General features: G+C 47.9%; 1 protein-coding gene across 2 annotated transcripts in view; it reads left to right on the forward strand.

Annotated features, from left to right (window-relative positions):
- EPS8 (epidermal growth factor receptor pathway substrate 8) overlaps positions 1-21,129 on the forward strand; it is a 233,517-nt gene that overhangs the window by 123,845 nt on the left and 88,543 nt on the right. For both annotated transcript variants that reach the window (XM_015415535.1, XM_015415534.1), the window contains exons 2-3: positions 2,014-2,092; positions 10,477-10,550. In XM_015415535.1, the coding sequence (XP_015271021.1) occupies positions 2,031-2,092; positions 10,477-10,550 (136 nt within the window). In that variant the 5' untranslated portion in view covers positions 2,014-2,030. The remainder of the gene's footprint in view (positions 1-2,013; positions 2,093-10,476; positions 10,551-21,129) is intronic.

Genomic DNA, 21,129 nt, shown 5'->3' on the forward strand with positions numbered 1-21,129 from the left:
TTGACTGATCTCCTCTCCAGCGGCCGTAATAAAAGGTTACCGAGTCTGAAATTGAAAAATTATATTTCCCAGCAATATTCAGAACAAAACTCATCCAAAAGCTCTTAAATCTCAGTGTGTGGCTTTCAGTGTGAGCAGCAGAAGCACGTGGGTTCATCAATAACGTCCTGTCGCTTTTAAAAAGAATCCTCTGTATCCGCTGGAATTGAGAGTTCCGTTCATTGCAAGAGTTGCGTTTCTCGAGATTCTCCAAGGAGCTTAGTGTGGCTTACTACGTAGATAGGATAGCCCAGGATAGCCTGATCTCATCAGATCTCGAAGACATAGCTAGGGTTATCTACTTTTTGTTCTCCTTTCACCTGCCCTGGCAGTAGGCTGAGTGATGGACTCAAGGTCATCTGCTAATTTCCGTAGGTCCAATGGGGATTCAGGTCTCCCTGACTGAAGTTCAGCACTTAACCACTACACTGTTCTGGCTTTCACCCTGTCGGCCATCTTGTCTTTTGAGAAGCAATCCTCCCCAGGCCTCCACTCCATTCCCACTTCCCGGTTTCCCCTGGTTCCTCATGAATAGTGAAGATCTGAAGTATTTTAAGGCACCCATTAGTTTTTATTTGTTGTGGGAGCAGGGAAATGTGAGGAGCTGAGTTAGCAAACCAAAACGCAGATAGCATGAAATGTGTTGATTTAGGCATCTAAAGACAGCCTCTTGACTCGAGACGGCTCTGAAAGAGTCTAATTAACAGAACGCTGTACAGCCCATCAAGTAAAGAAACAAAAGACTTTCTAGAAGGGTGCGAATTAAAGTATAGTGGGAGGAACGGTTTAAACTAAAATATGTTGACCGGTTATAAAATGTGGTTTTAGCCTGACTGCCATAGTAAACATCCATGAAAATCATGTTGCTTTTGGGAAAAAAACTATTATATGGGGGAGAAAAATGTAGGGGGAGTCCCGAGGTCTGTGCAACAGCAAACACTGTTGCTTTATGGGTTGTCCTAACTGGCTTTGGCTGTGGCTCTTCTCGGGAGGAAGTCCTGAAAAACTGGACCCCCAAAATTGGGAAACACGCATTTGACCATCAGTACCAAACCTGATTAGGATTCCAAGGTCCAGTCATTGTGCTGGCGGGGGATTGGGAGAGCATTCTGGGAGTAGGTGGGGATGTTGCGCGATGCGCATACGTCACCAGGAAGTGATGTAGGCATACCGGTGATGTCGGGGGCGACACTCTGTTTTTTTGGGCAAAATTCTATGGTGAAATCACCCTCAAACCATAGCATTCCACCCAAAAACCAGAGCATCACCCCCCCCCCCAATGTCACCAATGCACCTACGTCAATTCCAGGTGACATCAGCGCATCGCACACCATGTTGCTGTTGGGGGTGGGGTGGGAACTCCCACTGGGAACTCCCGCCCGCCCACTAGCTGCCAGCGAGCAGGAGCCCAGAAAAACAGGATCTCCCACCACCACCTGGGGAATGGTAACCCTAAACCTGATGGTATTTGTTTAGGAATGCCACAGACCCACGGACTCTGCTTTGGGGAAGAAACAGAGCTGGGTGTAGTGTTGGGAAATTCCGGGAGGTGTAGGGATGGAGCCTGGGGAGGGTGGGATTTGGGAGGGGAGGGACCTTAGCAGGGACACGATAACATAGAGTCCAGCCTCTATGTCATCATGTCGTTCTCCAGGGGAGCTGATCTCTGTGGTCTGGAAATCAGTTGTAATACCTGGAAACCCCCAGGCCTTATTGGATGGTTGGCCTCTCTAAGTGGATGACATCTTCATATTGGTGGCAGATTTAGTCTATCAAGCGTGACCTTCCAAGAGAAATTAACTCTAGGGAGATAAATGTTAATTTTCCCATGGAAAAAGACCAAAAATAGTTCGCCTACAGACATAATTGGTGTGCTCTGTAGTCTCCTGTAAGCTTTTATTACATTAATATTAATATTTCTTAAATTAATGTATATGTATTAGATGACGTGAATTGTTTTTCTGTTTCCTACAGAGGGAGTGACGATCAGAATGAATGGGCATATTTCAAACACACACAGCAGTGCATATGGGAGTTACTCTTCACAAATAAAGTAAGTATTGCACTTTCTTTCTCTCCCCCCCTCCATATGCCAACAGCAAACAAAGACTGTACGTCGTTTCTCTTCGTCAGTTTAAATGTTGTCCTGGGAGCAACTCCTTGAACATAAGATTTAATTTCAGTCTTGCTTTGGTTTTTACACTTCACTCTCATGCTTTAATTTTACTTCAGTTTTACTACTGCATAGTTTTTATTTGTATATTGTTTTGTAACCTTGTAATAGAATAACATCGTTTTTAAAATGAGCAATGCAAGAGTGTCTGATGCTTCAGTTTTGTTAGGGTTGCCAAACTCCCTGGTTTGCCAGGGGTCCCCCATTTTGGGGAGGGTTCTACCCCCCCAATACCCACAGCCACCCATCTCTCTCCCTTTAAGTGTGTGGAACCCGTGTTTCCTGATCTCCGCAAGCTTGCAGGGAAATGCCAGCTTCGTTCTCTTAAAAGGGAAACGCGGCTGCTCTTAAAGGGGAAACGCTGGCTCCTGTATTTAAAAGGGAAACGCCGGCTCCTTTAAGTGCAGGGAACTGCTGTTTCTGGAGATCTGGCGCACGGGTGGGTGGGTGGGGGGTGGCGGACCCTAAGTTTTGTACTTCTGCTGTAATGTGAAAAGGTAAACGCAAATATGTATTTGTTTATGGGAGGCAGGAATTGTGTAGGTTTCATACGTGCCTACAGCTTGTGTGACTTCACCACCACAAACTCCCCTTCTTGTAAATGTGCCATTCCACCCTCCAGTGCAGCATACTGTGCTCGCATGCTGACTTCTGAAATATCAGCCCCTGAGTGGATACTTCTGGCTAAGTTATATCTAAACATATACATTCCTCCTGCCCCATGGACAAGTCACCTAACCAAAAGCCTAACAACACGATTCATTCAAGATGCTCAGTGGGACAGCAAGAACAAAAACTGATGCTGTGACATCACTTCCAACTGCATACCCAGAAGTGACATCACATCATCATGCAACACTCTAGGAATTTCCTCTCTGGTAAAACCATAGAGATTTGGGAATTTCTAGAGCAGCATTTGGCTGGAAGTGGCATCACAGCATAAGCAAATCCTGTCTGCAGAATCTCCCCCACAAAATGCTCCTGGGGGTTGCCAGCCTAAGTCTGACATCCTAAGATACACTGACCTTTGGTTGGGTCTGGGTCAACCACTGTCTGTACTCTTGCAAGTTCTCTACTATCTATACTCTTGCAAGTTCTCTACTGGGAACCCCATTTCCAGGCACCTCAGGACCTAACTCAAATTGGGACCATAGCATGCAGGGAAAGGGCACTTATGCCCCCCTCCATCGTTTTCCTGATCCCAAACTGCACAGGTGGACTGTTTGGGAAACCATCATGTTCCCTATCAGTACATATGAAACCCCCAGTAAGGCAATTAGTGTTTCTCAGGGGCCATGTTGGGTCTGGAATATTGGGTGGTGGGTGGGTGGGTGGGGTGAAGTCCATTTTTGCACTCTGTAGACCCAGTCTGAATTGGGCCCCACACCCCTGGACATTAAGCTGCCCCTGGGGAACTTGCAAAGTCATATGGATTGCAAGGACCAGACAAGAAACAAGGTTTAGTCAGGCCCTAAAATACAGCGGATATTGAGAACTCTTCTCCTGTGAACAAGACGGATGGAGCTCAAGAGAACTCTTTTGATGGGCGTTGGCTGCTGTTGGCGTCATCAACTATAAGGACATAAGAAGAGCCTTGCTGGATCAGACCAGTGGTCCATCTAGTCTAGTCCAGCATCCTGTCTCATACTGTGGCTAACCAGTTCCTCCAGAGGTTGAACAACAAGGCATAGAGGCCGGGGGCTTCCCCTGATGTTGCCTCCTGGCACTGGGATTCAGAGCTTGACTGCCTCTGAACGTAGGAGGTTCCTAGTAGCCACTGCTAGACCTATCCTTCATGAATCTGTCTAATCTCCTTTCAAAGCTGTCTGTGCCTGTGGCCATCACTACATCCTCTGGCAGGAAAAATCTACATTTTGTTCACTTGCTGTGTAAAGAAGTATTTCCTTCTGTCCGTCTTGAATCTACTGCCCATCTCTTGTCTCTGCCAGGGTTAATTTGCTGCTGTGTGTTTATACTTGTAATTGCAGAGAGCCAGTTGGCTCTGTTGATCCAGAAGTCTGTAGCCCCAACCAGAGCTACAGATCGGCCAAAAGAGGAAGTGGAATGTTTACATGACTGCTCAGCTCTGTGTTATCAGATTACAGCCAGGGCCTTGGGCCTGGCTGATGAAGTATTCAAGGACACCAAAGCCTGAGGCACCTGGAACTCTGCATGTTCAGGCCTCAGAGCCTGTGATTGGCTGGCAGTATGAAGACTCTGGATCAGCCAGGCCTGGTAAACACGAAGAGCCAGACCTTCTGCCCTTGCTCGGTCATAGGCTGCACTTCAGGCTCCAGTTTTTCTAGCTTCACTTTTAGGTCCATTGAAGAACACACCCTCTGGGTCTGGATTAGGGTTGCCAGGTCTTACCTGGCTGCCAGCGGGGGGTCCCTTTTCATGCCCGGGACTTTTCGGTGTGTGCGCATTGTGATGATGTCACCTGGAAGGGACATTATCGCACAGGGCATGTTGCGGGGGGACACTAGCGTTTGAGAAAAAAACTCCGTGGAAACCATTGAGTTTTTTCTCAAATGCTAGAGCGTCCCTCCCACAACGTGCCCTACACAATGACATCATTGCACCGGGCATGCTGGCGTGGACGGGGCTCTTGGGGGGTGGGACTCTCCCAGCTGGCTGGGTGGCAGCAGCTTGGGGCCCCTGAAAACGGGTAAAACCCCACCCCCAATGGGAGAATGGCAACCGTAGTTTGGATTCAGATAAAGCCACTAGCCTCATGGCCTAATCTTGTTGGAGGTCATCCTTCAGAATCAAATGTATCTGATCTCAGGGTCAGAATAGCTGTACTTTCAGTTTATGAACAGCTGGATGGGTAACAGCTGATAACGAGCTATCCCATCTATTGCTTGGGGCAACTTTCAGTCCTTGGATATCTACTAATGGGATATTTTTGTTCTTCATTTAGCAGAGAACAGTTTATGACTTGCAGGAATCTGCATACATTTATACACAGTTTTGATGTTGTTTGTTCAAGCAAAGGCCATGCATAATTTATTTGTTTGGATGTGGGTTTTTGTAGGGTTTTTTAAAGACAAGTTAAAAGCTTGCTTGGTTTTTAAGCCTGGGCAGTCTAGGTTTTTTCCCGTTTTTGAAAGCATCAGTACATTTAATGTAGCTTGATTTTTAAAAATTCTTTGCTGGTATTGATTGTGTATTGTAATGAATACGCAGCACAATGAACCTGCCTTCTGATTTTCCTTCTGTGTTGATTGATGCAGTTGCCATATTTTTATTGAACAAGTGGGGACCTGCGATACTCGCAGGGAGGAGTCCCTCCACCCCCATCACTACTGCCCCGGCACATCTCCCACCCACCCCCACCATCATTGCTGCCACCATCTGGCTCCCTTTTTACCAGCTGGGTGGAGTGGGTGGAGAGAACTGCTGCAACTCCCCACCCAACTCTTTGGTTGCCAGCTGGGTGGGTGGTTGGGCTGCAGTGAGGACTCCTGCATCCTCCCCAATCCCCTCCTTAGACATCAGTGCACAGGCAGGCTTGCTGGCTTGGCAGGGGACAGAGTCCCCCACCTCCGTGGCCTGGCCAGCTGTGGCTTCCTTCCCCCCAAACATCTATGCCAACCCTGAGTGGGAACTATATAGGCCTCTGGCAGTGCTTCCCTTAGCGGCAGTGCCGTTCCAGTCTGTACTTAGGGCTTGGTGCCTGCCTTCCCTGCCAGCATGTGTCTCGGCGGAAGGTTGCTAAGTCCCCATGGAGCCGCTCTCTCAGCCAAGCCACCCACAGAGGTAAATCAGGCGGGATTTCTGTTTGCACCTGTACGTCATCGGCTGCCACAGGACCGGGTGCGGGGGTTACTGGCTCGGGTGCTGGCGTTGACAAGCTGTCAACTCCCGAGGAGTCAGAGGGGCTGGCTTCCAGCTCTGGTGATGTCGGTGACTCCGGCTGTGCTGCCAACCTGGGCAGGGGCCCAGCACGGTCGTTGTCGCCCATGACATCACAGTGTCTGCTGCCAGCTCACTCCGGCTTTCTTCCTCCCCAGGGGTCATTTCGTAGAAAAAGAGGTGCAGGAGCTCATTAGCATAACTCATTGGCATAACTTATTTGCATATGCCACACCCCCTGGCATCACCGTAAGTGTGTCAGAAGGCAACACCCACCACTCAGGCTCCACTGGACTGTTTTGGATTCCTAGCTATTGGGGGGGGGGAAATATGCAGATCTGTCTTCGCAGAGAAGGGAGAGCTTGTACCTGAATAAAGCTTGGTCTTAAAGGTGCCACTGGACTTTTTTGGACCGGGGAGCCGGGTGGGGGGCTCTGCAACTTACCTGGCTGCTTCTTGCTCTGACTGAGGGCTGCTGGGAGCAGGGGGTGGGGCTTGTTGCATTTGCCCACCCCCTGGGCTCTTTAGTGCCGGAGCTCCGCTCCTGTGCGCTCCTGCAGGAAATGACCCCGGTTCCCGAACATCACTGCCATGGCTGCTGCTGATCCCAGTCCCAGGGAGGCTCCCAGTATCTGCTGCCGGCCACTTGCAAGTTCTTTCCCCCTTCAGCATCACTGCCATGACCACCGCTGACCCCGGGCCTGACGAGTCTCCAAACCTCTGCTTCTGGCCAACTGCAACTCCCCCCTGCCCCCGTATTGCTGCTATGGCCACCACTGGGCCTGACAAGGCTCGCAGCCTCTGCTGCCGACCTACTGCAGCTTCCTCCCTTCCTTTATGTCACATGTCGGGTGCAGGTCCTGGGCTGCACAGCTGCTACCAGACCCAGCGTGGAGCCCTGGGCTATGCCGTCACCAGACCCAGCTTGGCTCCTGGGCTCTGCAGCTTCTGCCCAGCCACCTGAAGTAAGTGCATGTGAGTTTCCTTTTCAGGGGATTTAACACCCCCCCCCCCCCCGGTATATATTTTTTAATTTTCAGATTTTTCGGCAAACCTGGGGAGTGTCTCAAGCTTGCAGAAAAATCTCTTTAGCCTCCATGTAGCCCTAATCAGTGGATTTAGCTGTCCGCACATGGGGGCCACGGGTGGTTATTAGAATATGAGACAACTTGGGTGTCTCAGAGACTGCTGCTGTATAAATTTCACCGCCAAGATAAAAACATACATATCTGTGACATTCTGAAATTGTAATGTGTGAATTTTACGAATATAATATTGTGTGAGTTATTTCATAAATAGAAATATACTCAGGTTACCCAGTTTTAAGACATCTTTCGGATTGCTTAAAGCATGCACAAAATTAGGGGCGCCAGACCCCAGGTGGGGTTTCCCCCCAATTTCCCAGGCTCCTGCCTGCCGCTAGCCAGCTGACTGGTGAGGGAAGCCCCAACCCCAAGAGCGACCACTGGTGGCCACCCCTCTCCCTCCCCTCCTGTGAGATTTAAAGGGCCCTCCAGCTGATCGATTAGCTGGAGGGCCCTTTAAATTTTGCGGGAGGAAGGGAGAGGGGTGGCTGCCAGCTGCATGCCTAAACCCTGGGCCCTCCGTGCAGGGAGGGCGGGATATAAATGGAAAGAAATAATAATAACAACAACAACAACAACAACAACAACAACAATAATAATAATAATAATAATAATAATAATAATAATAATAAAAACTCCATGTTGCAAATTTATCACAGGAGTTCAGGTATTGCCCCCGCCTTCTTGCAAACAGCATTTAAAGGGTCCCTTGAAATGTTGCTTGCAAGAATTGGGGCAGGGAGTGCCTGAACTCCAGTGGCAAATTCACTGCTTTGTGTTCAGGCATGCAGGGTGCTGGTCCCCAATGTGATGACATCACTTCTCCAGGAACACCCCCCCCCCCCAAAGTCCCCTGCTGGCGAAGAAGAAGGACCTGGCAACACTACATGCGGTGCAAGGCCTTATTTCAATAATCAACTTCAAAACTATTTATAAATGTATTTAATTACCATAAACCAGAGGCACTCTCTCTCCTCTATTAATGGAAAGAAAATTCCATTATTAGCTTTCTCAGAGTCAAAGGCGGACTGTATATAAAATGCAGACTTCCCGAGTTTCATAAATCTATATAAATCATGTCACACTTTCTTAATGTTAGATTCCCTCCCCCCCCCCTTTAACATCAGTATGGCAAGTCTCAAAATAAATCAAAAAGCCCACTGGCCCCTTAGAGACGAACAACATTTATTTCAGCATGAGCGTTTGTGAGTCATAGTTTACATCTTCAGATGGATTTTTGACAGGAACATCATGCTGGGAGATCAGACAGGCAAGCACACCTGTGCTAAAAGTAACACCTGCATCTGCACCTAGTCTCCTAGGCAGAGTGGGTATCACTCGTTAGTTCTGCATGCTCAGAGGGGTTCTCAGCCAGAAGACTGCTAAGGCGTACAGTAAATCCATTCCCCCCCCCAAAAAAAACCTTAGAGGTCTTCCAAAAGCGATTTGCAATACAGCCTTAGAGTTCTCATGCTCTAAGGGGAAAAAAGAATCCCACAAGGCATGTTCAGCTCCTTGTTATGCACCCCAAATAGCTCTTCTGATTCTGGCCCTCCATAAATCAAAGGTATTTATAGAGTGCCAGAATCAGAAGAGCTATTTGGGGTGCATAACAAGGATGGGTTGTGAGGAACTCTCCTTAGTGCGGCTGATAGGCAGTAGATTCAGCAAGAACAAAATGAATATCTTCCATGGAGTGCATAACTAACTTCTGGAACTCTCGTGTACAGGATTGAGCAAGGGCTTTTAGTCTTGTGGTTGTTGTTCAGTCACACAGTTGAGTCCAACTCTTCACGACCCCATAGACCACATCATGCCAGGCCCTCCTGTATTCCATCGTCCTCCAGAGTTTGCTTAATTTCATGTTCGTTGCATCGATAACACTGTCTGACCATCTCATCCTTTGCTGCCCCCTTTTACCTTCAGTCTTTCCCAGCATCAGGGTCTTCTCCAGTGAGTGCTCCCTTCTCATTCGGTGGCCAAAGTATTTGAGCTTCAGCTTCAGTATCTGGCCTTCTGGGGAACAGTCAGGGTTGATTTCTTTTAGGGTTGACTGATTTGATCTCCTTGCAGTCCAAGGGACTCTCAAGAGTCTTCTCCAGCACCATAATTCGAAAGTGGTTTTTTTAGTTTTAGATAGCTTTAAAAAGGGATTAGAGGACTTCCAGAAGGTGGGCTTGCCAACCTCTAGGTGGAGATCTCCCAAAATTGCAATGGATTTTCAGACTACAGAGAAGGTGGACTTTCTAGTTTTCAAAAAGTTATTATAATATTATTGAAGTACATATATAAATGACAGTGGCGTAACTAAATGAAAACATTATGGCATCAGGTTACAATATAATGTCTATTACAGCAAGTTAACTATCAACATGTAAACATAAAGGACGCGGAGCTACAACATCTGTAAGAACATAAGAACATAAGAGAGAAACCAATGTTGGATCAGGCCAGTGGCCCATCCAGTCCAACACTCTGTCACACAGTGGCCAAAAATACCAGGTGCCATCAGGAGGTCCACCAGTTGGGCCAGGACACTAGAAGAATCATACTGTACACTGTAGTATCTAAAAGGTAAATAACACTAATCACTGCCCTCAGAAGAGTGCACATACAATGAAAGCAAAAAGTAAATATTGAAATTAAAGGTAGGAAGGGAATACCGTCAACTTATAAGGGAGAGTGGACTTTACGGCATTATACCCATGAGTCCCTCTCTTCCTCACACCTCACCCTGCCAAGGAAGATGGGTCCATGTTCACAGGCACCACACCTCTTGAGTTGAAGGAGAGCTGCAGCTTCTGTGCTCTTGCTTGTAGGCCTTCCAGGAGCACCTGGTTGGCTGCTATGGGTAACGACATCCTGGACTAAATGGACCATTGGTCTGGTCCATCAGGGCTGCTCCTGTGTTCTTCTAAAATTCTCAGGGTCCTGAATTCTGTACCTAGTAGCAACCTAATCTCTGAATGCATTTATCTTCCCTAGGCTTGCCAGGTCCTCTGTGTCCACTGGTGGGGGGTCCGGGAGGGTTAAGGCTGCCAGATCCATGTTGGGAAGCTCCTGGAGATTCGGGGGTGGAGCCTGGGGAGGATAGGGACCTCGGTTGGGTGCAATGTCATAGAGTCCACCCTCCAAAGCATCCATTTTCTCCAGGGGAACTGATGTCTGTAGTCTGGAGAGGAGCTGTGATTCCAGGGGATCTCCAGGTGTCACCTGGATTAAGGTAACATCCCTAATTGAGCCTAATGTATTTATCCCATAGGATATGTTGATAGATTTATTTGGCAAAGCCTACAAATCATCATCTGCTTTGTCTTCCAGTGGATATGGGTCACCAACCTTTGCACCTAGCGACAGAGACCAGGGTTCGAAGACAAGCGCAAAAGCTTTGTACGGTAAGACGCGCCAGCTGTTGCGTAGCTGAAGTCCTCGTGTCATGTGCATAATGTCTTTATGGATTTTGGTTGAGGACATTGTCAGCTGTTTCCCACAGAGATCAGACAGAGGCATAGAAAGTTCATGGCCAGAGAGGCCAAAGTCTCCCCTCCCTGTTGCCCATCGGAAACCTACAAAGTTTTCTTCAAGGTATAAGCTTTCGTGTGTATGCACACTTCTTTAAAAGCGTCTGAAGAAGTGTGCATGCGCACGAATGCTTATACCTTGAAGCAGGGGTCATTTAGTAGAAAAAGAGGTGCAGGAGCTCATTAGCATAAGACATCAGCATAGCTTATTTGCATATGCCACACCCCCTGACATCACCGGAAGTGTGTCAGAAGGCAACACCCACCGCTCAGGCTCCACTGGACTGTTCTGGGTTGCTAGCTATTGGGGGGGGGACATGCAGATCTGTCCTCACAGAGGAGGGAGAGCTTGTACCTGAATAAAACTTGGTCTTAAAGGTGCCACGGGACTTTTTTTGGATTGCTAGCTATTGGGTGGGGGGAAACGCACAAATCTGCCCTCGCAGAGGAGGGAGAGCTTGTACCTGAATAAAATTTGGTCTTAAAAGTGCCACTGGACTGTTTTGGACCAGGGGGCTGGGGGGGGGCCCTCTGCAGCTTACCTGGCTGCTTCTTGCTCTGACTGAGGGCTGCTGGGAGCAGGGGGTGGGGCTTGTTGCATGTGTCCGCCCCCTGGGCTCTTTACTGCCGGAGCTCCGCTCCTGTGCGTTCCTGCAGGAAATGACCCCTGCCTTAAAGAAAACTTTGTTGGTCTTAAAGGAGCCACTGGACTCAAATTTTGTTCTGCCGCTTCAGACCAAGAAAGCTACCCACCTGAATCTGGTATTCAGAGAGGTCAAGATCGGTAGCTGTGTTAGTCTGTCATAGCAGTAGAAAAGACCAAGAGCACCTTAAAAAGTAACAAAATTTGTGGCAGGGTATGGACTTTTCGTGAGTCACTGCTCACTTCTTCTAGGGACATGGAATTTCCATTTGTCTATCGTGGCTATTAATAGCAATTAATAGGCCCTATCTTCCATGAATTTGTACATTCTCTTCTTTTTTAAAAAACATATATCTAAAATTAGAGGCAGTTTGCACATCACGCGGCAGTGTATTCCACAAGTTAATTATGCATTTTCTGGCAAAACACTTTCTTTTGTCTGCTCTGCATCTGCGATTTATCTACTGAATCGGATGCCCACCAAGTTCTTGGATTCGGGGAGAATGAGAGAACCTCTCTCTGTTCATTGGTACTTGCTAGATTGTCTTTAAAGTGGGAACACTGAAGTGCTGGCAAGGATGACGTGTGTGACGATGAGAGTAGATAGCTGAGGGTTTATCCAGGTGGTGCCAGATATGTAGAATGGATCTGTGTGACTGTTGCCTCTTTGTGTTGTTGCGGAAAATGCCCCCCCCCCATCCTTCATGGCCCATGGTGGATAATCAGATGTTGTTTAATAGAGTATAAGATCCAGGCGTAACCTGTGATCAGAATTTTCCTAAAATGCAAATATTATATCCCACTTTCCCTCATAGCTCAAGGTGACGTATACAGTCTGATTTAACATATGCAAGAAAACCTCAAAACAATCCTCTTCCTTGTAGAAGAAGAAGAGTTGGTTTGTATGCCCTGCTTTTCTCTACCTTAAGGAGTCTCAAAGTATTGCCTTTCCCTTCCTCTCCTCACAACAGACACCCTGTGAGGCAGGTGAGGCCGAGAGAGTTTTGACAGAACGGTGACTGGCCCAAGGTCACCCAGCAGGCTTCACGTGGAGGAGGAGTGGGGAATCAAACCCGCCTCTCCAGGTTAAAGTCTGCTGCTCTTGGCCATTACTCCACACTGGCTCTTGTGTGGGAATTGTTCACAAGGCTGGGATCCACACTGGTATCTGCAGTAAAATAGATCAAATGTAAAAAAAAGAAGATCCTATATTTTGTCTTGCCTCCCAGACAGGAGACTTGTTACTTCCTTGGCACAAATGGGCCATTTATGCCACTTCTGTGATCCTTAAGCCACTCTTTCTGTTCGTATGCTGTGTGTTGAAAAAGTAGCACAGAGAAGTGAATGAGAGGTTGTGCTGAATCAGAGGTATCACTTCATTGGCCTTTCAGATATCTGTGAGTCTTTGGGCAGTTAACAAACATAAGAAGAGCCCTGCTGGGTCAGACCAGTGGTCCACCTAGTCCAACATCCTGTCTCACACAGTGGCCAACCAGTTCCTCTGGAGGGGCAACAACAGGGCATAGTGACTGAGGCCTTCCACTGATGTTGCCTCCTGGCTCTGGGATTCAAAGGTTTAGTACCTCTGCACATGGAGGTTCCCCTATGTCACTATGGCTAGTAGCCACTGACAATGTTCCCCCTAAGCTGTGGAGTCTTGTGAGCAAAAATTCTACTTTGCGAGCTACTGGCATTGAAGTTGTGAGCGGGCAATTTTGCTACTGCATAAATTAGCTTGCTCTGGAGCCCTCCTCTCTGAGCGAAGACAAAAATCTGTGAGCTGGAAGCTAAAAAACTGAGCTAGCTCACACCAACTCAGCCTAGAGGGAACACTGGCCACTGATATCCTCCATGAATCTATATAACCCAACTTTAAAGCTGTTTATTCCTGTGGCCATCACTACATCCTCTGGCAGCGAATTCCACATTTTAATCACTCTCTCTGTTGCTCAGCCTTGCTTGAATTTAGCCATAGGTCATTTTTTTCTCCTTTAAAGTGTTTTCATGGAATACTTAAACTTCTCAGAATGTGCTTGCCTAGTTATGGAATAGAACAGAGTGTGAATCCAGTGGTACCTTTAAGACCAACAAAGTTTTAGTCAAGGTATAAGCTTTCAACTGCATGCACACTTCTGCAGATACAAATCCGAAGAAGTGGGCATGCAGATGAAAGCTAATATCTTGACTAAAACTCTGTTGATCTTAAAGGTGCCACTGGACTCACTTTTTGTTCTGCTGCTTCAGACCAACACAGCTATCCACCTGAATCTATAGTTAAGAAATAATCTCTGTGTCTTCTTTATTCAGGAGTAACTCGTGTTAAAGTTGGATTTTGTTTTGTTCTTTAGTTGAGTGTTCCTATGGAACATCAAAGCAGACAATTTTATAAAGCAGAACGCAGGTCAGAGGTGGAGAATATAGGAGGGGCAGAGGGTGGTTCGTGGTTCAGTGACATTCACGTTTTGTCACATCCATGGGCCCTTTGCTTGTCTTTTAGTGTGCACCTGGAGGCGAGCACATGTATCCATACACATATATGCATGAGCACACAGACGTATACGTATTACAAATTAACACACCCTTATTGTTATCCGCTCCAAGTCTTAGGAACACGGTAGTGCTAGGCACTGAAATGAATAGATGCTATGGAAGGAGATATTCTAAATCTGGGATCCAAGATCAACAGTGTTCTATATTAAAAAGCTTCTCAGGGAAATGGATTATCTGTAGCAACATATTTATTAGCGAGGATAATGGCTTGGATCCAGTGAGGCACAAGAAAAAATAAACAGGTTTAGCATAGTTCTGCTTACGCGAGATGGTATGTAGCACCTAGCAGCTTTTCTGACTATGTATTATAGAGCCCAGAAACCATTTGTACAAGATCTCATGCAAGCAGAATCATTGGTGGGGACCAGTGTTCCCTCTAAGCTGATTTAGCGTGAGCTAGCTCTCAGTTTTTTAGCCTCCCACTCACACATTTTCATCTTAGCTCAGATAGGAGGGCTCCAGAGCAAACTAATCTTTGCAGTAGCCAAATCGCTTGCTCACAACTTCAATGCCAGTAGCTTGCAAAGTAGACTCTTTGCTCACAAGACTCCACAGCTTAGAGGGCGCATTGGTGGGGATACAATAAATTTGACTTAGCGCAAGCGGTTACCGTACTCTTTTTCTTGTGTTTCCACTTTTTTAGTTATTTACACTGTAAAATAACTAAAGTAACAAAATCTCCTGGAGATTTCGGGGTGGAGCCTGGGGAGGACTCTTTTTCTTGTGTTTCCACTTTTTTAGTTATTTACACTGTATATAGTCTACCTTTCTTACAGGGACTGAAGGCGGGTTACGTAGAGTTGAGTCAGGAGAATAGGAGGCTGCATGACCTTCTTGGGCGGTCCGGTCCATAAAGTGGGAGCTACAGCCAAGAAAGCAGTTGTTGATATAATCCATTTGCAGCTTGGCAGGCACCTGCAGGAGCCCCTGCTGAAGTGAGTGAAGCTGTTGTGGTAGAGCATAGGGGGAGATCCAGATAAGAGTAGGGTCACCAGCCCCCAGTCTGGGTGGGGGTTCCTCCGCTTCTGGGAGCTTCAATCTGCCCCAGGCCAGCTAGCTGGTGGGGGAAGCCCCACCCCCAAGCTCTGCCCCCAAGAGCGACCAGCTGCCTGGCCACCCCTCTCCCTCCCCTCCTGCCTGATTTAAAGGGCTTCAGCTGATCACTGGGGGCCACATGGGAGCCCAGCAACTGCCCCCCTCCCTCCTGCTAGAAGTAAAGGGCCATCCAGCTGCTCAGCAGGCCACGTGGTCCCCGCCAATCAGATGAAGCCCTTTAAATCGGGCAGGAGGGGAGGGAGAGGGATGGCTAGGCGGGTGGTCGCTCTTCGGGACGGGGCTTGATTGCATCCACCCCGGAAACGCCCCCAAATCCCCCTGCCAGAGCGACGAGGGGACCCGGCACCCCTAGATAAGAGGTACCAAAGCCATGAAGGGCTTTGTACATGATAGCCAATACCTTTAAACTGAGCCTGGTAACACATGGGCAGCCAATAGAGCGTCTGCAGAACGGGAGTGATATGCATGCTCCATCTCGCTCCCGATAATAGTCGAGCTCTAGCACAAGTGCAAAATTTGCCCTGGATCATCCAACCCAGTGCCACCTTTTAAAAAATTGGTATCCCATGCACTTTAGAACTTGAATACAAGATGCTTGCCTGGAAGAGGTCAGTAGCCTCTGATAAAAATTTTCCTGCTTCTTGACAGCTAAGATATTCTAGCTGGTCAAAGAGTTCAGCTGTGTAGCTTCTTACACGCACGCAAAAAAGAAAAAAATCGTAGCCCGTTCAGGCTCTATGGAGACACTTTCGCATGCTGACAGAATAATGGTTTGACTCGTTACCTTTTGTGTTACCCTGTCAGCAGAAGCACAAAAGAGAGAACAAGAGGTGGCCTCCAGCTGTCCTGTCGGGGACTTCAGTTTTTTACTTCAAAGTACAATTCGCAGAGGGTGGTAGTTAGCAACTGGCTCTGTGCGAAGGATGCTTTGGAATTGTTCTTGTGGGGTGGTTGAGGGTGAGTTCGGGCTGCGCCGCTTCAGAGCATAGATGGTGGCACACACGTTAGGGGCTCCTCCATGCAAAAGAACATAAAATCCCTTCATATAGAAAACTGGCTTGATTCAGGGATAAGCCTGCTAGCCTGACACCTACTTATCTATATGGTGGGATTTTTTTTAATGGAAAAATATTGAAGCATGGTGTTTTCCCCTGCAGTCTGAAGTGTGTGTACAGCCCAGACATAGGTTTGCCTCCTCAGTGAGGAATAGGCCTTTGAGAAGAAGAGAAGAAGAAGAGATTGGATTTATACCCCGCCCTTCACTTGGAGTCTCAGAGCGGCTTACAAACTCCTTTCCCTTCCCCTCCCCACAACAGACACCCTGTGAGGTGGGTGGGACTGAGAGAACTCTGACACAAACGGCTCTTTTTCAAGGACAGCTGTGCCAGAGCTTGTGTCTGACCCAAGGTCACATCGGCAGGTGCAAGTGGAGGAGTGGGGAATCAAACCCGGTTCTCCCAGATTAGAGTCCGCACACTTAACCACTACACCAAACTGGTGAAGAGAGGGAACAGGAAGCGGTAAGCCAAAAACACAGTCCTCTTTGCTGAAAAAGGGCTGCTGACAAGACCCTCTTATCATAGCTGCTTTTGCCTTTGAATACGAGTACGAAGACTGGATTTGGCCCAGAGGCTGCCTGTTTCTGGTCCCAGTGCCAGAAATGAGCAGAGCACACGACCTTTCCCAGTCTTAACATTAGGGTTGCCGACCCCCCCGATGAAGGCAGAGGTATCCCAGTTTTGGTGCCCTCAATCCACCGCCGATCAGCTGGCCGGCGGGGTGTCCTGCCCCTGAAGAGTCCCAGCATGTCCGATGTGATGACGTCACTCAGAGGTGACGTCATCATGTGGGGCACATTGTGCGGGGGACACGCTAGCATTCGAGTAAAAATTCTCTGGTGACCATAGAATTTTTACCCAAATGCTAGAGTGTCCCCTGAATGATGTGCCCAGCGCAATGATGTCACTTCCGGATGGTTTCATCGTGGTGCGCGCCAAAAGACTTTAGCAGCCGGGCTGAAGCCCCCTCACCTGGATCGAAGTAAGACCTGGCAACCCTACTTAACATGCAACCCAAAAGAATGATCAAGGATCTTTATTTTCCCATTAATACATATTTACATGCATTAAGGAGCTTAGATGCTCTGATAGGATCTGGTAAGGAAGGGCCATTAAAAGTTCATTGCACACATAAAAAGCAGACCATAAATCAATGCATTGTTTGGACCTGTGATTTACAGCGATTGCTTAATTGGCTGGCAAATAGCAAATGAATTATTAGTGCTTTGAATGCTATCGTGGCGACACTTGTAGACTATTAATTGGGTTCTTGAGATTTAATCACTGGGTTGCCGCTGATTGCAGCATACTTTGGGGCGTGATTTTAGAGTAAAATTGGAGCTCGGTTTTAGGCCCAGCATGTTGAACTGTGGGGTTCTCTTGGCGTACGGCAAACTGGGGTATCCACAGGCTGACCCAGCAATACGTTGTCAGTGGGGAGGGATGGCTTGCTAGGCCTGTGCTTGTGAATGCCAATCACAGGGTAAGAGGCAGGTAGTTAATTGCCCAAGGAAAGGGAATCAGGAGAAATGGGAACCCTGCTGAAAACAGGTGCAAAGATCTGATGTGCGTTGGCTCCATACAGCACGTGGCAGATCTTTTTTGCTGCACATAACACTGTTTGTCTCACTAATATATTTCCCTTAAAGATTAGATGACATACCTGAATTTTAAGGCATCCACCCACAAATTACTAGGGAGCCCTGGCCCAGTCTGGGTTGGTAAGAAGAAATGGACATACATGGGCAGGTGGCCTGGAAGTATGCAACAAGCCAAGCAGGGAAAAGAAGTCCAAGAGGAGCTCAGGCTGTTCCTGAGTCAGGTCAGAGAACTGATTTGTAGGGCCAGACACAATGATATCGATCTCTTGTGTCACCTGATGCAAAAACCCGGTAGCTGCAATACTACCCTCTGGCCACTTGCAGTGATGGCGCTGCAGTGGAAGAGCAACTAGGGTTGCCACCATAATTGCTGTTTGGGCTGAGGCAGCCACTGAGACAAGGGAAGATCAGACCCGTGTATTCCCTACACTCCACCTCCTGGCGAGTCATCAGAGCTGCAGAATAGGGAAAAGAATAGGACAGCGTTGCTCTCTCTGTCTCCTCTCATGCACACATTAGTTCCTTCTCAAGTGGGTGTAAGAACTTCCAGTTCAGAATAAACCCAGCCTTGAGCTCAGTCCCTTGGCTGTTTTTCCGACCCGCGTCCCAGACTTTCTAATTCCTACTACTAGCTCCGTGCAGTAGTGGAGTGGCTGTGTTCAGATTGTCCCCTCAGGTGCAGCCTTGGGTCCTCTTCTCGAAATTCTTGTCACCCTAACTGGAAATTGTGTTTTTACCTGTGAAATTTAAAATGGCAGTCATAAGGACCATTCTGCACATTACGTTTCGGGGATGCCACTGAACAGCGGGCGCCTAAAAAAAGTAAATGCAGAAAACGTATGTTTGCAAACCTGTGTCAGTGCAGGTACACTTCTCAGGGAGCCGTAGTTGACTAGTTCCCTGCTGAGTTTGTGTTTAGAGGCAAACCGGGGTTCACCTGTCTGTAACTAGCCCTTGCAAAAGGCATTGGAGTTAATGCCTTCCATATGGAGAAATGTGTTTTTCCCTCTGCCTTCTTTATGGCCATACAGCATCCTATTTTTCATGAAAAGCCAGGCAGTCAGGGCTATTGCCGTCAGAATCGAAATAATTAATCAGCATTGGATTGAACTAGACTTTGCTTGTTTTGATTTTGTCAGGAACAGACGGATTTTATTTCTTCAGATCATCATCGAAGCAAAAAAACAAGAAAGGTACCAAAAGACAGAAGAATAGGCTGCCTTGTGTGCATGTGTGTGTGTGTGTGTGTGTGTTCAAATTACATACAAAGAAAAATGCTGCAAAAGCAGAAATATTGTCAACCTTCTGAAATGGTCAAAGGATTCTTGCAGCGGGTCTTCGGCATAATGAACAAATTAGCATTAGGCTTACTCCGGTACACCTTGTTGTCTGTTCCTCGGGGCGTCTCTGCCTTGTGAAGTCCACAGCGTTCCCGTACTTCACCGTCTTCATTGCCCTCCGATCTCTCAATCAGATTGCAAACACAGCGGTCGCTTCCATGAATAATTTGTGCTTTCCCTCTTCCTTCCCCTCCCCAGAGCCCTTCAACAATGAGTTAATAATGAATTTGGAGGGTGTCTGTTTTAACGCATAATAATGAAGGCCTTTTTGAAAGAGAGCCATTATGGCTAAGGAAACCAGGTTTCCCACTGTAGTGGGAGGTATCCCAACCCTCCTGTCTTCTTCTTCTGCTACTGCTGCATATAGCAGCAGGAGCAAAATGGGTTGCGTAACCGGAAGTGACGTCACTGTGCTGCATGCTGTGCCCCCATCCCTCTAAGTTCCCCAGGAGTTGCTAGCCCTTGGCAACCATATTTATGTCCCAGACCTCCCAGAAGTGATAAATAAGGTAGCTTAGGGGAAGCCTTGACAGATTTCTTTGGCTCTACGAGCCAGCCAAAAGTTTAGGAGTTGGATTCAATTTTTAGCCTTCAGGATTTTGTTTCCAATGACCCGATTTTCTTATTATTCTTACCACAAAACCTAATCCCAATCTCCTCACAATTTCTAGACATTTTGTTTACAGCTATGATGAAAGTGGTTTTATCACCGAGGGAGGCCGAGCTAGCCATCACCAGGGCCGGAGCCTTTTCGGTGGCGGCCCCTACCTGGTGGAACGAGCTCCCGGAGGTGATCAGGGCCCTGCAGGACCTTTTGCAGTTCCGCAGGGCCTGTAAGACGGAGCTCTTCTTAATTAGGGGCCGCCGCTGCTATAGGCTCTTACGACAGGCCGTTATAGCAGGCCTGGCCCGAGGTCTTAACATCAAACTGATTATGAGCAGAGACAGCGTGGAACATCTGGACAGTCGAAACTTACTCCTGTAATGTACCATCTAGATTAACTTAATCAGCCGCCAGCACTTTGTATTTATAATGTTTTATTGATGGGTCTAATATTGTGTATTTTACAATACTGGCAGGGGGGATCTTTGCTCCTCTCCGGGAGCTTTTGCTGTCCGTGCGCCGTGTGATGACATCACCCGGAAGTGATGTCATCATGCCACCGACATCGTGCAGCAACATTCTAGGTTTTGGGCAAAACTCTATGGTTTTGAGCCCAAATTTACCATAGAGTTTTGCCCAAAACCTAGAGCATCACCGTGCGACATCGGCTGCATGATGATGTTCCTTCTGGGTGACAGCATCGCGCCGCACTTGGGGCATTTGTGGGTGGGATTTCCTCCTGTTGGTCAGGTGGCTGGTGGGGGGGGGGAGAGCCCGCAAAAGCGGGGAAACCCCCACCTGGACCAGGGGCCTGGCAACCCTAAGGGAGCATGCAAAATTTTCAAGGGAGGGAAATCTCATCTCCTCTATTTCTTTCCCTCTCCTCTTCCCACACCTCAATCAGCTCCTTCTTCTTGCCCAGCCTTCTTGCTGGCCGGACACTGCATCAGCTGACTGTCAGGGGGAAGGGGTTGGAAAGGCTGAAGCTGAAAGCTCACCACCCATGCGTCCTGCTTAAAAGCCTCTTGCCACCACCCACCTGCTGATGTGGGGGGCGGGTTGGGACAGGCTTCTCCATCCTCCCCCATCAGCAGGTGGGCAGTGGTGATGGTGGCAAGAGGCTTTAAACAGGAAGTGTGGAGGTCGCACTTCCTGCTTCTCCCTCTCGGATGCCCAGCTGAGTGGAGGTTGGCAGTTTTAAGTGTTGCCTTGCTACCACCCCGCCCCTCTCCCCCATCCCTGCTCCTGCCTCCTCAATATCCCCCAACGCTCCACCCATTGCCCTGACCTCATTCTCCTGCCATTTTCTCCCCTCATATTTTTTTAACATCCTTTCTAACACTGGCGTTGATGTCACATGAACACATGAAGCTGCCTTATACTGAATCAGAGAACAAGTATAAAGAAAACAGTCGTGAGAGTCTGACCCATAGATCAAGCAGTCAAGCATCATGAGACGCCTGGGATCCATTAGAAGCTTAGCATCATATCTGAGCCTGAACATATTGAGATCAGCGTCCTATTTGAATGAATTGTATTATCTTTCATGACTTAAACATAAGAACATAAGAGACGCCAATGTTGGATCAGGCCAAAGGCCC

This window comes from Gekko japonicus, unplaced genomic scaffold (genome assembly GCF_001447785.1).
Source record: "Gekko japonicus isolate JY-2015 unplaced genomic scaffold, Gekko_japonicus_V1.1 scaffold1846, whole genome shotgun sequence".
NCBI classification, from domain to species: domain Eukaryota; kingdom Metazoa; phylum Chordata; class Lepidosauria; order Squamata; family Gekkonidae; genus Gekko; species Gekko japonicus.